Raw genomic sequence first — 14,293 nt, 5'->3', positions numbered from 1 at the left:
AAGGGGCCAAAGTTCATCCCAAGGTAATTACCCTACTGTACACTGAGATAAATATGTATAAACATAATAGGGGGAAATTCAATGCACTGAGCATTAAACTGTCAAAGCAGGAATGTTTAAATCATTCTGTAAGTGCTTAAAAATAATTTGCACTCAAAGTCCAATGATCATTTGCCAAGGGGAGCCAAAGTTGAGAAATTTCTATAAAAACATGACTCAGAAGAAAAACTGCACAGGCTGGTAATGAAGGAAATGATCTGAGATCATTCCCAATTGGTTATTCCTAAAATCACATGTTCTGGGCATCTTTAAAAGTAAGTTACTTGGACTTAAGAGGGTCACAGCACCTTCCAGACAGCTGCAGCTTCTTTTGCACCTTGGAGAATAATCCTAGAAAGTTCACAAAATGTGTGATGCTTTTGTAGGTACCTGGAAACTTGTCTCCAGTGAAAACTTTGATGATTACATGAAAGAAGTGGGTAAGGAAAGGCATTGTGGAGTGATTGCATTTATAACTTTTTCTTTGGGGAATAAGAGTCTATAGCTGTGTTTTCACTGTGGAAGCACTGGCCAGAAATGAAAATGATGCTTTCTACATAAAGGCTGTGCAAGTGGCACGTGAGAATCATTTGTTTCTAGAAACATTCTGAACCAAAGGTATACCTAATGCTTCCTAAAGGTGGAACAATTTGGAAAAGGGTCTAAATGAAATTTTATGGTCTACAGAAATGAAAAGCTTTTTACTTTAATTGTAAAATGTGGGTGTCTTTGCTTGGTTCTTTGCCTGTTTTTCTTTTATCCCTTTTGCATATAAAATAAGCAATAACTTAGAAAGAAAATTATATTTATTTCCTAGCATGCAATAATTTCCGTTTGAAACTGAAGGCCCTATATTTCCCATCTTAATGCAATTTGTTTTTCTTTTTTTTTAGTAAATGTGTGTTAACTAATTCTTTTCTTGTCTCAATGTCAATCTATTAAAATGTGTGGTTGTTTTATGGTAGACAAAATCCTAATTTCAGAAAATACATTTGTTCAAGGGCTTAAATATTTCTTTGACTAGAAATGACACGAATGCCATAGAATTGAATAATTCAAAAGGGGAATGTAGCATATATAACATCCCTCCTCTTTGATAATGGAGGCTTTCGATTTTTTAGACTTTATTAATGTTGCCAGTGTGTCTGTATGTGAATGTCGCCCAGATAATTTTGGAGGTAAAGCAATGGAGGTATTAGGGAGGCATTTTCTCACTCGGGCAACTTCTACTTTAAGAGTCATTCTCCCTGTTCCCCTGTGTATGATAAAGTTGGATCCAGGGTTAGCAAACTGGGGAGGAATTTCACACAATATCTTTAGTAGTGTTTAGGATTTAATCCCTAAGTCTCAAAAGACTTAACTTTCCACTGAATTATACAGTATATGTATTTTTACTTGTTTGTCACTACTATTTTTCTTGTTTATAAACGATAGGGAAATCAGGTACTTCAGCATGAGGAAGACCTAACTTTCTAGAATATCAACTAGTTGTGATTCAATAAACTAATTAGTATGCACATATATAGAAATGCCAGGATTTCAGGCCATTTAGCTATTGTTTTTTAGAAATATTTTACATTTTTAATACTTATATTTAAATTCTTATAATATTCTGGTTTTAAATCATAAAGGACTAGTGATAATCTACAACAATAAGATACCTCTTGGATGAAATTAGCTGCTCTAATTGAGGATGAGTGGGTGATACTGCTCTCATCAGTCAGATAAAGACAGAATCTAAATGGAGAATATGACTTTTCTCAAGGTTGGCCATTCTAGAATCACACTCAATGTTGTCTCCGTTCAGTATGCTGACCCACTACATATATTCAGTGCTGTAGTTTGAAACAGAGCCAGGACTTGATGAAACAACATATCATCTTCCTACCTGTGACCACTTTTCAGACAAGGGGCTAAATAAGAGCCTCAGCATTAATTTGCATCATATATCTTTCCCAGTTCTCCCCTACTTTTGCATTATTTTGCATCATATCTCCCTCCCAGTTCTTCCCTATTTCTAACCTTTGGTAGCCTTTAGTAAAAAAATAGCTTAGATTTCTGTGCACGTGTTTAAAAAAATCAGTGCATTTATGACTGTCATAAATTCTGTAAATACATGCAGTGACAGCAAGTTTCACTGCATTAGGTTGTAAACTGTTCATCCTATATCTTACACAAGAAAATATATTTCTATTTTCAAAAAAGGGGAGCTCACAACTTAGCTGATTGGGAATCAAAGTACTGGTTTCTAAACGAAAAAACAGTGATTTCTCAAATTTTGGAGTTTTTAGAATTGATGCCTAGTCCCTCTTTAATATTTTCTATAAATTATTGGTAATGATATCACCTTCTGAATGGTAAAAATGTAGGAACCATTTCACCTTTTGGAGAAATTAATCAAAATCTCCATTTCATGGTGAAGTAATTTGAAAAACTAGAGTTGCCAACAAATGCCATTAAATGTGATTTTCATATACTCAAAATAGATTATCTTTTAACCGAATAACTATATTAGTCTCAAAAATCCTGTTGAAAATTTTATCTCTGCCTGTGAATTTTTTATATAAATTTTAATTTCTGAGAAGAAATGGTCAAGTTGCCTCAAGTGTTTCATGAACACAGGAAAATGATAGTGACTGACATTGTAAAAAATATATATTCTAGAAGAATTAATCTTTATATATATTCTTGTTGAAAATGAACAACAGGTCTCCTGAGGAGTTGTATCCAGAACCAGAGAAGAGGAGTTTAAATAGACCCACACCTACTGTGTGTGCTTCAGAGTTTTTCTTTAAGTATTAGCCTGATTTACTTACCAGCAGGAGCTGTTTAAATGAGGCCTTTAAGAAACTCACTGCTGTGTTTTACCTCTTAAACGTGTGTGCACACACACACGAGGGTTCTCTGACTTAGATAAAGACGTGAGAGAAAGTGTAAACCCAACATTTTTTCTTTTCCTAACTGTAGGAGTGGGCTTTGCCACCAGAAAAATGGCTAACATGGCCAAACCCAACATGATCATCAGTGTGAATACGGATGTGATCACCATACGATCAGAAAGTACCTTTAAAAATACTGAGATTTCCTTCGAGCTGGGCCAGGAATTTGATGAAGTCACCGCAGATGACAGGAAAGTCAAGGTGAGGAATAAGGAATTGTCAGAGAGTAAACACCTGGTTTCTAAATTGCCACTGTTTACGAGAAGCCATTTAATAATAAAAGGAGGAAAACTATTTTGTCATAGGCCAAAGATCCTTGAACTTCTATGCCTAAACCCTATTGCCTTCAATATGTAGCTGGTAAATTTTTCCCCTTTTTAATAAGATTTCTTTATATTTTTAAAAAATGATTAACATAATACAGAGCGTATTTGAAGTGAATTAAAGTAATAAAACAATGTTAGAGGATGTTTATAAGAAAATAGAACAAAAAGAAGAAAAATCACCCATAATGTTACCTATCACCTCAATGTAAATTTGTTATCTATATACTACCTTCACAGTACTTTTTCAAATGCAAGTTTGTATAATATTCTAATCATAATATAAATATATAAATTATATGCTGTTTTTGAGATTCATTTTTTTCTTGTTGAAATATAGTCTTGCCCTTTAAAATTACTAATGACCTCGAAACATTCCTTTCAACAGAACTGTATTTTAAATTTTATTTTCTGCCTCCAAATGCAAACTGTAATCATCTTTTATTATGCCCGCAGAGCACCATAACTTTAGAAGGGGGTGTCCTGGTACAGGTGCAGAAGTGGGATGGAAAATCAACCACCATAAAGAGAAAACGAGAGGGCGATAAACTGGTGGTGGTAAGTATCTTCTAGCTTCTTAATTCTAGATCCTTTTGCTAGGCCATCTCATGATTATTATTCCACTTAAGGGAACAGATACCCACCTTGCTTCTACAGAAAAAAACCATGATTTGATTGCGATTATGGTTCCACTCTGGCAATTGTCCTTCGTGCTTTTGAGCTCAGCCCAGGCATGCTGTCTCCCAGGAAGCATTCCCTGCCCCGTCTCAGGTAGCCCGAGCCTGCTTCCAGCAGTGCCCCCACCACATTGTATAACATGTTTCTGCTTATGCTCATTCACCATATAGAGTGTAAGCCTCTCTGAGGAGAAGACTTGGATGTTCCCAGGCTTTGTATCTCCCTGATTGCAATATGATGTAAACACATAGGAGCCCAGACAAACGTCTTTTGACGTTTCTTTTGATTGTTTCTTTACCAACATTGAGGGATACAATAAATAAACCCATGGTTTAGTCCCAGTGATTGACAAAGAATTTTTTGTTGTTATCTAGGAATGTATCATGAACGATGTCATTTCCACCAGAGTATATGAGAGAGCATAAGCCAAGGGATCCTGACCTGAACTGAAGTTTGCATCAAACTCTACAACCTTCTTTTGGATGTATTGTTCAAAAAGATGTTCTTTTCCACTTATTAGCAAGCAACTCATTCCCCGCCACCCCCACCCCAAGGTGATTTTATTCAATAAGGCTGTGCTGGTTAAATAAAACTTTTAGATTTAGAAGGTAATGTAATGACGTATTTATTGTGCTGGATAATTTCTTATTCATAATTGAGTGAAGGAAACAGAAAATGTGCATTATTACTTTGTTTCTGATATAAGTAATAAAACCTTTCTCAATAATCCAAGGTTAAAAAATTAATACCCATGAATTTTCCATTTTCCTAGATAAGAGATCATAAGCATGTGCCATTACTGAATATTAAATCTTTCTTTAGCATATCTCCAGTTAAGTAACTATCTCTCAGAAACCTACGGTAGTTTTAAAAACAGTGAAATTGTCCACAGCCAGCTGGTCCAAGTGCTCACATCTGATATCTGTCCTGTCCTAGAGCACTGCAAGAGAGAAGAACATACAGTGCATGCTGTAGAAAAAATTTCTAGTCTGCAGTTTTTAGTCTGAAAAATTATTGGTAAAATCATTATTTTCAGGCTATCTCTGAAATCTCTCCAGAATTCATTGCAATGATTCCATAATATTCATTCCAGAAAAGTGGTGACAGTCTTATCTGTGAGTAAAGATACAAATGTTATTACAGTGGTTTCCAAACTTCTAGTTATCTTATCAATGGAACTTTTTTTCCAAGTAAAATTTCCATAGGGTCCCGAAATATAAAACACACAAAAATGGTAATGAGGTTTCCCAAGTAGTGTGTGTGTGCATGTGTGTGTTGTGTATGCTTGTGTGTGTGTGTGTGTGGTGTGTGTATGTTTCTCCTACCTGTTGTGGAAGCTATGAAGCAACTCTGTAGATCACTGGGGTTCCATGTACATAGATTGAAATTTCTAAATCACATTCTTACATTTTATTTTATATATTTTTAATAGGTATATTCTAAGTTGGGGGAGGGGGGAGGAGGAGCAGGGCTGAGGCCCTTGGCCCCCATCTCAGGACCCCAGGGGCTTCTGGCTTCGCAGCTGGCCTGGTTGTGGTTGGTGGTGGGTAGGGCTGAGGCCCAGGGCCCACATGCTTACATTTTATAGTAAAAAAAAAAAAAAAAAACTGTTAAAGTGTATGCTGCAGTGGATATAATTCTGTTTGTGATGCTCCCTTAAAAATAAGTGCAAAGATATTAATTTTTTGAGTACCTATCCCCTGTGTAACACCATGGTATGGAGAGGCCAGAAGAGGTGGGCTAGGTTCCAGATCATAACGGTTGATTTTCTTCACAAAAACAGAGAGTAAGATTCTCATTTTGGGCTCTCTAAAGGTTTGAGGAACTTAAATAGAGAATATTTGTAGAAGTTGATTAGGACAGTTTTTGGTAAACCAGTGTTCATTAAGCACTGATTATGGTGCCAGGCACTTGGCATAGTTTATGTCACTTATCACCAAAATATTCCAAAGAGGAGGATTTAGTATTCCTAAGTTCACACAGGAATATGTCTCCCCGCCTGGATAACAATTACACTGGCAGAATCTGTTTGATATAACTATTTGGAAATGCTGGAGTCTATTAAATCCTTGCAATATTCAGGGTAAATCTTAGATTATAAATTGTGGTAAATTTTGGTCAATTTCAGCTCTTAACATAGTAGCAGATATCCATCCCCCACCCTTCAGCCCTGTGACAGGCAACTGTGCACACGTTCCTGGAGTAGCTGGCATGCAGCTTGCAGAAGCCAGGTGGGCAATAAGGACCCTGTTTTCCAAATATTGTGGATCTGTGTTTGACTCATGATTGTTGTTTCTGATCACAGAGGTGCAGACATAAAGGGCAGTGGCCACTGTTGCACATACACACACCCCTTATTGTTTTAAGTCTCTTCCTCTTGGGCTAAAGCAACTTCCAGGGTATTTAAAGGGCCAGGTTCTCCCCCCTCTCTCCACTTCATTTTTATCTTTTTCCCTTTTGGGAGCCAGCCACTAAAGCCTAGGATATGAAAAACAACCACATGTAAGGGAGAAATTAAAATGCTACTGCACATGCCTAGGGAAGGCACAGGATCAGAAAAGACCCAAGAACACCTAAGTTCACCCCTCCAACTGATGCTTGGCACAGAGATAACCTACAACAATCAAAAAATGAAACAAAACAAAAAAAGGAACAAAAACAAAAGCCAGCAACCCGTAGGGATTCTGATTACCAGAATTACCACAATATCAGAGTCAAATATTCAGTTTTCAGGAAAAAAAATCACAAGGCATACAAAGAGATGGGAAGATATGGCCCACTCAAAGGAAAAAATAAATAAATTAACCAACATAAACAGTTCCTGAGAAAGATCATCTGATGACCTAATAGAAAAAGACATTAAAATGTCTTAAAGAAGTTCAAAGAATTAAAGAATGATATAAAGGAAGTGAAGAAAACAATGTATAAATAAAATGGAATTACAAATAAAGAGATAAAACACCGAAGAAGAAACCAAAAGACATTTTAGAGGTGTAAAGTATAAGTGAAAAAACAAAATTTGCTACAGGGATTCAAAGGCATATTTGAGCAGGCAGAAAAAAAGAATCGGTGAACTTGAAGGTAGGGCAATGAAAACTATTGAGTTTGAGAAACATAAAGAAAAAAGATTGAAGAAAAGTGAAGAAAGCCTGAGGGACCTATGAGACACCATCATGCAGACTAACATATGCATTTTGGGAGTCTCAGAAGGAGAAGAGAGAGAGATTATTTGAAGAAATAATGGCCAAACACTTACCAAGTTTAATGAAAGATATGACTATAAACATCTAAGAAGCTCAACAAACTAGAAGGAACTCAGAGAGACCCACAATGTGATATAATCCAACTGTCAAAAGACAAAGACAAAGAGAAGCTCTTGAAAGCAGCAAAAGAGAAGCAAATCACGACATTCAAGGGATCCTCAATAAGATTATCCATAGATTTTTTTTTAATCAGAAACTCTGGAGGCCAGAAGGTAGTGTGCTAATATTCAAAGTGCCAAAATAATAATTTTTAAAAACTGTCAAATAATTCTACATCTGGCAAAACTGCCCTTCAAAAGTGAGGGAGAAATTAAGAAATTCTCAGAAAAACAAAAGCTGAGGAAGTTTGATACCACTAGACCTGCCCTACAAGAAATGCTAAACGGAGTCCTGCAGGTTGAAATAAAAAGACTCTCAATTGTAACTCAAAGTCATATGAAAAAATAAATATCTACGTAAAGGTAAAAACATGGCCAACTATAATATCTAGTATTATGGTAACGTGATTTGTAACTCCACTTTTTGTTTTCTACATGACTTGAGACTAATACATTTTAAAAGATTACTAGTTTAAAAACTAGTATTATAACTTTGGTTTGTAACTCTACATTTTGTGGAGTAACTACACAATTTAAGAGGCTAATGTATTAAATTATTAGTTTATGTATTTAGACATACAATGCATTAAGATATAATTTTGTAACATCGATAACTGAAAGAGGTGGGGACAGAGCTGTACAGGAGCAGAACTGTTGTATGTTACTGAAGTTAAGCTGGAATTTTTATTCAAATTAGAGTGCTATAACTTTAGGGTATTAAATGTAATCCCCATTGTAACCACAGATAAAATAGTTATAGAATATACATAAAAAAAGAATATGGAAATTAAAATTTTCCCTACAAAAAAAATCAACTAAACATGAAAACAGTAAGTGCAAGAGGTGAGAAATAAAAAGCACATAGTAAACAAATAGCAAAATGACAGAATTAAGTAAATGGATTAAAAACTCTCCAATCGAAAGATGGAGACTATGAGAATGGAAAAAAAAAAAAAAGAAAGAAAACATGATCCACCTGTATGCTATCTACAAGAAGTTCACTTCAAATCCAAAGATGCACATAGATTGATAGTAAAAAGAATGGAAAAAGATATCTCATGCAAATAGTCACCAAAAGAGGGCAGAGGTAGCTAAAGTAAAATCAGAAAAAGTAGACTTTAAATCAAAAAAATTTACAAGAGACAAATAAGAACATTAAATTAAGAAAAGTTCAGCAAGAAGTAACAATTGTAAACATTCACACGCAGTGACAAACCATCAAAATATATGAAGCAAAAACAAACAAAATTGAAGGGAAAATAGACAGTTCTACAATAATAGTTGGAAGTTTCACCCCACCCAACAATACTGGATAGAACAACAAGACAGAAGATAAGAAAGGAAATTTAAACAACACAATAAACCAACTAAATATAACAAAAATATATAGAACATTCTACCAAACAATAACAGCGTATGTATTCTTATTAAGTGCACAGGGAAATTTTCCAAGATAGACTATATGTTAGACCACAAATTGTCTCAGTAGATTTAAAAAGATAGACATGATGCAAAATATTTTCTCCGACCACAATGGGATGAAGTTAAAAATCAATAACAGAAATAAAACTGGAAAATTCACAAAATTGTGAAAATTAAACAATACACCTTTAAACAACCAGTATATCACAGAAGAAATCAAAAGGAAAATTAGAAAATACTAATTCAAAAACTAGAAAATTAGAGATGAATGAAAGTGGAAACACAGCATACCAAAATTTATGAGACACAACAAAAGCAGTTCTCAGGGGAAATTTACAGCTACAAATACATTTTTTAAAAAGAAAGATCTCAACAGCATAACTTTACAACTTAAGGAACTGGAAAAAGAAGAACAAGCTAAACTCAAAGCTAGTAGAAGAAGGAAGGAAGAGGTAAAGATTAGAGGAGAGGGCAACAAAATAAAGAACAGAAAAACTATAGAGAAAATCAATGAAACCAAAAGTTGGTTCTTTGAAAAGATCAAATAAATCGACAAACCTTTAGATAAGTGGACTAAGAAAAACTAGAAAGAAAAAAAGAAAGAGTGAAGACTCAAATGACTAAGATTAGAAATGAAAGTGGGTACATTACTAGAGATTCTACAGAACAAAAAAGGATTAGAAGAGAATACTATGAACAATTACACACAAACAAATTGAATAACCTAGATAAAATGGACAAATTCCTAGAAACACAAAACATACCAAGGCTAAATTATGAAGAAATACATTAAAAATGTGAATAGACCCATACCTAGTGAGAAGAATAAATCAGTAATCAAAAATCCCCAGACAAAGAAAAGCCCTGGACCAATTGGCTTCACAGGTAAATGCTACCAAACATGTAAAGAAGAACTAACACTAATCTTTGCCAAACTTTTCCAAAATATTGAAGAGGAGAAAATACTTTCTAACTCATTCTGTAAGGCCAGCATTACCCTGATACCAAAGCCAGACAAAGACACTAGAAAAAAAATAATAAAACTACTTACAGACCTAAATCTCTAAGATCATTGACACAATTCTCAGCAAAATACAAGCAAACCAAATTCAGGAGCATATTAAAAGGATTATATACATCATGACCAAATGGGATTTACTCTCGGACTTCAACATATAAAAATGGATTGATATAACACACCCCACTAACAGAATGAAGGACCAAAAAACAAAACAAATAAAACCATGATCATCTCAATTGATGCAGAAAATGCATTTGACAAAATTCAACATCCTTTTATAATTAAAATACTCAACAAACGGGCAATAAAAGGAAACCGCCTTAACTAATAAAGACCAATTATAAAAAGTCCGTAGATTACATCATACTCAATGATGAGACTAAAAACTTTTCCTTAAGATCAGGACTAAGGCAGGGATGTCTGCTTTTACCACTTCTATTCAGAAGTCCTAGCCAGAACAATTAATAAACAAAAAGAAATAAAAAATCCAATTGGAAAGGAAGAAGTAAAATTATATGTTTTCACATATGACCTGATCTTATATGTAGAAAAACCCAAAGATTCCACACAAGAAACTGTTAGAACTCATAAATAATTTCGGAAAAGTTGCAGGATATAAAATCCACATGTAAAAATAAGTTTCACTTCTACACACCAACAGTGAATAATCAGATAGGAAATTATGCAAACAAGTCAATCTGCAATGTAATCGAAAAGAATAAAATATTTAGGAATGAACTTAACCAGGAAGGAAAAAGACTTGTGCAATAAAAACTACAAAATATTGCTGAAAGAAATTAAAGAAGACATAAATATATGGCAAGACATCACATGTTTATGAATCAAAAGACACTATTGTTAAGATGTCAATACTACCCAAAGTGATCTACAGACTCAATGCAATTCCCATCAAAATCCCAATGATGAGTATCACAGAAATAGAAAAATCCATCCTAAAGTACATTCTAAAATTCCATCCTAAAATTTATATGGAAGCTCAAGGGACCCTGAATAGCCAAAACAATCTTGAAAAAGAAAAACAAATTGGAGGACTCACCATTCCTGATTTTAAAATTTACTTCAAAAGTATAGTATCAACCAGAATGGTGCCCCATCAGAGAGGCCTGAGACCTGCAGAGACAACATGCCCCATGGTGCTAGCACTTGACCGAGCAGGTAGGACTCACCACTGCCGGACCCCATCCCCAGATTGGCCGAGTGCACGCCAAGCAGAGAGGCACCCCCCACAGAAACCTGAGTCCCATGGAGACCATGCATCCCATGGCAGCAGCACACAACCTAGCAGGAAGGCCTTGCCACCACTGGACCCCATCCCCAGCCTGGCTGAGTGTGCGTCAACCAGAGGGGTGCCTCCCCAGAGAGGCCCAAGACCAGAGGTAACCATATGCCCAAGGCACCAGCAGGTGACTGAGCAGACGCTGAGGCAGCCATGCCAAATTGGCAGCCCTGCCAAATTGGCAGCCCTGGCAGGATACTAGCCAGACAAAAGTGTTGAACCAGTGGACCATGAAATCCCTTGCCACAATGACTAAACATCAAAGGAAAGATACCAGAAATATGAAAAATCAAGAAAGTTCACCAAAAAAAGGGTAATAACTCTCAAGCTCTAGATACTATAGAACAAGAAGCCCTTGAAATGTCTGACAGGGAATTTTGAGTGATAATTCTAAGGAAACTAAATGAGATACAAGAAAACTCAGCTAGACAACACAATGAAATGAGGAAAAGTATACAGGATCTGAAAGAAGAAATGTACAAGGAAATCAATGCCCTGAAAAAGAATGTAGCAGAGCTTACTGAGCTGAAGAATTCATTCTACGAAATAAAAAACACAACAGAGAGTTTAACCAGCAGGCTTGCAGAAGCAGAAGAGAGAACTTCTGACCTTGAAGATGGGCTGTTTGAAATAACACAGGAAGACAAAAAAAAAAAAAAAGGAAAAAAGAATGAAAAACTTTGAAGAAAATCTAAGAGAGATATCAGACAACCTTAAGCACTCAAGTATCTAAGTCATGGGTATTCCAGAAGGGGAGGAAAAAGGAGATTGCATTGAAAACATATTCAACAAAATAGTGGCAGAAATCTTCCCAGGTATAGGAAAAGACACAATATTTTCAGATTCAGGAAGCTCAAAGATCGCCAAATGTATTCAACCCAAAAAGGTCTTCTCCAAGATATGTTATAATCAAATTGACAAAACTTAAAGACAAAGAGAGAATCTTAAAAGCTGCAAGAGAGAAGCATCAAATCACCTATAAGGGAGCCCCAATCAGACTAACATCAGACTTTTCTGATGTTCACCAGCAGTGGTGAGTCCTACCTGCTCGGTCATGTGCTGGTGCCATGGGGAATGTTGTCTCTGAAGATCGCAGGGCCTCTCAGGTGGGGCACCTCTCTGGTTGATAATATAGTTTTGAAGTAAATTTGTGAAAAAATCACAAACCTTAAAAGCCAGAAAGGAATGGGATGATATATTCAAAATACTAAAAGACAGAGATTGCCAGCCAAGAATACTCTACCCCGCAAGACTATCCTTCCAAAATGAAGGGCAAATAGTATATTTCTCAGATAAACAAAAACTGAAGGAGTTCACTACCACACGACCGCCCTTACAAGAAATTCTCAGGGAGTACGGGGTTTGGTACTTGAAAAATAACTACCAATGCCATAAAAGCTCAAGAAAAATCAAAACCCACTAGTAAAATAAAAATGCCAACAATGAAGAGAAAAAAAAAGTTTATCTACAACCCAAGGAATCAACAAATACAGAAGACAAACAGTAAATCAGAAAGAAAGGAACAAAAGACACTTAAGACATCAAAACAAATATCAAGAAAATGCTAGGAGTAAATCAACACTTTTCAATAACAACTCTTAATGTAAAAGGATTAAATTCTCCAATCAAAAGACACAGACTGGCTGATTGGATTAAAAAGGAGGACCCAACTATATGCTGCCTTCAAGAGACCCACCTCACCTATAAAGACTCACATAGACTAAGAGTGAAAGGATGGAAAAAGATTTATGATGCAAACATAAATGAAAAATGGGCTGGAGTAGCTATTCTTATATCTGATAAAATAGACTTTAAAGTAAAAACCATAAAAAGAGATAATGAGGGCCACTACATAATGATAAAAGGATTGATACATCAAGAAGACATAAAAATCATAAATATATATGCACCCAATGTCAGGGCAGCCAGATTTATAAAGCAAACTCTCTTGAAACTAAAGAAAGAAACAGATACTAATACCATAATAACAGGGGACCAGAACACCCCCTGGTCAATATTGCACTGATCAGCTAGGCAAAGAATCAACAGAGAAACACAAGACCTAAACAACACTCTAGACCAACTGGACCTGGCAGATATCCAAAGAACATTCCATCCAACAACCTCAGAATATTCATTCTTCTCAAGAGCACATGGATCATTCTCCAGGATAGATAACATGTTAGGTCACAAATCACGTCTCAACAAATTCAAAAAAATTGGAAATATCCCATGTATTTTTTTCAGACCACAATGGATTACAATTAGAAATCAATAACAAATGAACTTCTGGAAACTATACAAACACATGGAAATTAAACAGCATTCTACTTAATGACATATGGGTCCAAGAAGAAATCAAGCAGGAAATCAAAAAATTTATTGAAACTAATGAAAACAATGATACATCATACCAAACCTGTGGAATACTGCAAAAGCAGTACTAAGGGGGAAATTTATCACATTAAATGCTTACTTCAGAAGAATGGAATGATGGCAAATGAACAACCTAATACTTCACCTAAGAGAACTGGAAAAACAAGAACTCCAAACCCAAAGTTGGTAGATGGAAAGAAATCATTAAGATCAGAGCAGAACTTAACGAATTTGAAACCCCCAAAATGATACAAAAGATCAACGAATCAAAAGTTGGTTTTTCAAAAAGATAAATAAAATTGACAAACCATTAGCATGGCTAACTAAAAAAAAGAGAGAAGACCCAAATAACAAAAATTATAAATGAAAAAGGTGACATTACAACTGATACCTCTGAAATACAAGGAATCATTTGAGACTACTACAAACAGCTATATGCCAACAAATTTGAAAATCTGGAGGAAATGGATAAATTACTGGGCACACACAAACTACCAAAACTGAGCCAAGATGATGTAGAAAATCTGAACAGACAAATAGCAATAAAAGAGATTGAAGCTGTTATCAGAAGGCTCCCAACAAAGAAAAGCCCAGGACCAGATGGATTCACAGCAGAATTCGACCAAACATTCAAAGAGGAATTGACACCAATTCTCTACAAACTATTCCAAAAGATTGAAACAGAAGCAATTCTCCAAAACTCATTCTATGAAGCAAATATCACCCTGAAACCAAAACCAGGTAAAGATACAACTAAAAAAGAAAACTACAGGCCCATATCCTTGACGGATATAGATGCAAAAATCCTCAATAAAATAATAGCTAACAGAATACAGC

The 14,293-nt window shown here is 35.3% G+C and overlaps 1 protein-coding gene across 1 annotated transcript; it reads left to right on the top strand.

Annotated features, from left to right (window-relative positions):
* Positions 1–358: 358 nt before the first annotated feature.
* FABP4 (fatty acid binding protein 4) lies at positions 359–4,586 on the top strand. Its single transcript, XM_063079460.1, has 4 exons — positions 359–479; positions 3,007–3,179; positions 3,758–3,859; positions 4,354–4,586. Exons 1-4 carry the CDS (start codon positions 407–409, stop codon positions 4,402–4,404), a joined length of 399 nt encoding a protein of 132 aa, XP_062935530.1. The 5' UTR covers positions 359–406; the 3' UTR covers positions 4,405–4,586.
* Positions 4,587–14,293: the final 9,707 nt, after the last annotated feature.

Source organism: Cynocephalus volans, chromosome 15 (assembly GCF_027409185.1).
Source record: "Cynocephalus volans isolate mCynVol1 chromosome 15, mCynVol1.pri, whole genome shotgun sequence".
NCBI classification, from domain to species: domain Eukaryota; kingdom Metazoa; phylum Chordata; class Mammalia; order Dermoptera; family Cynocephalidae; genus Cynocephalus; species Cynocephalus volans.
This window is presented reverse-complemented; position numbering and strand designations above follow the sequence as displayed.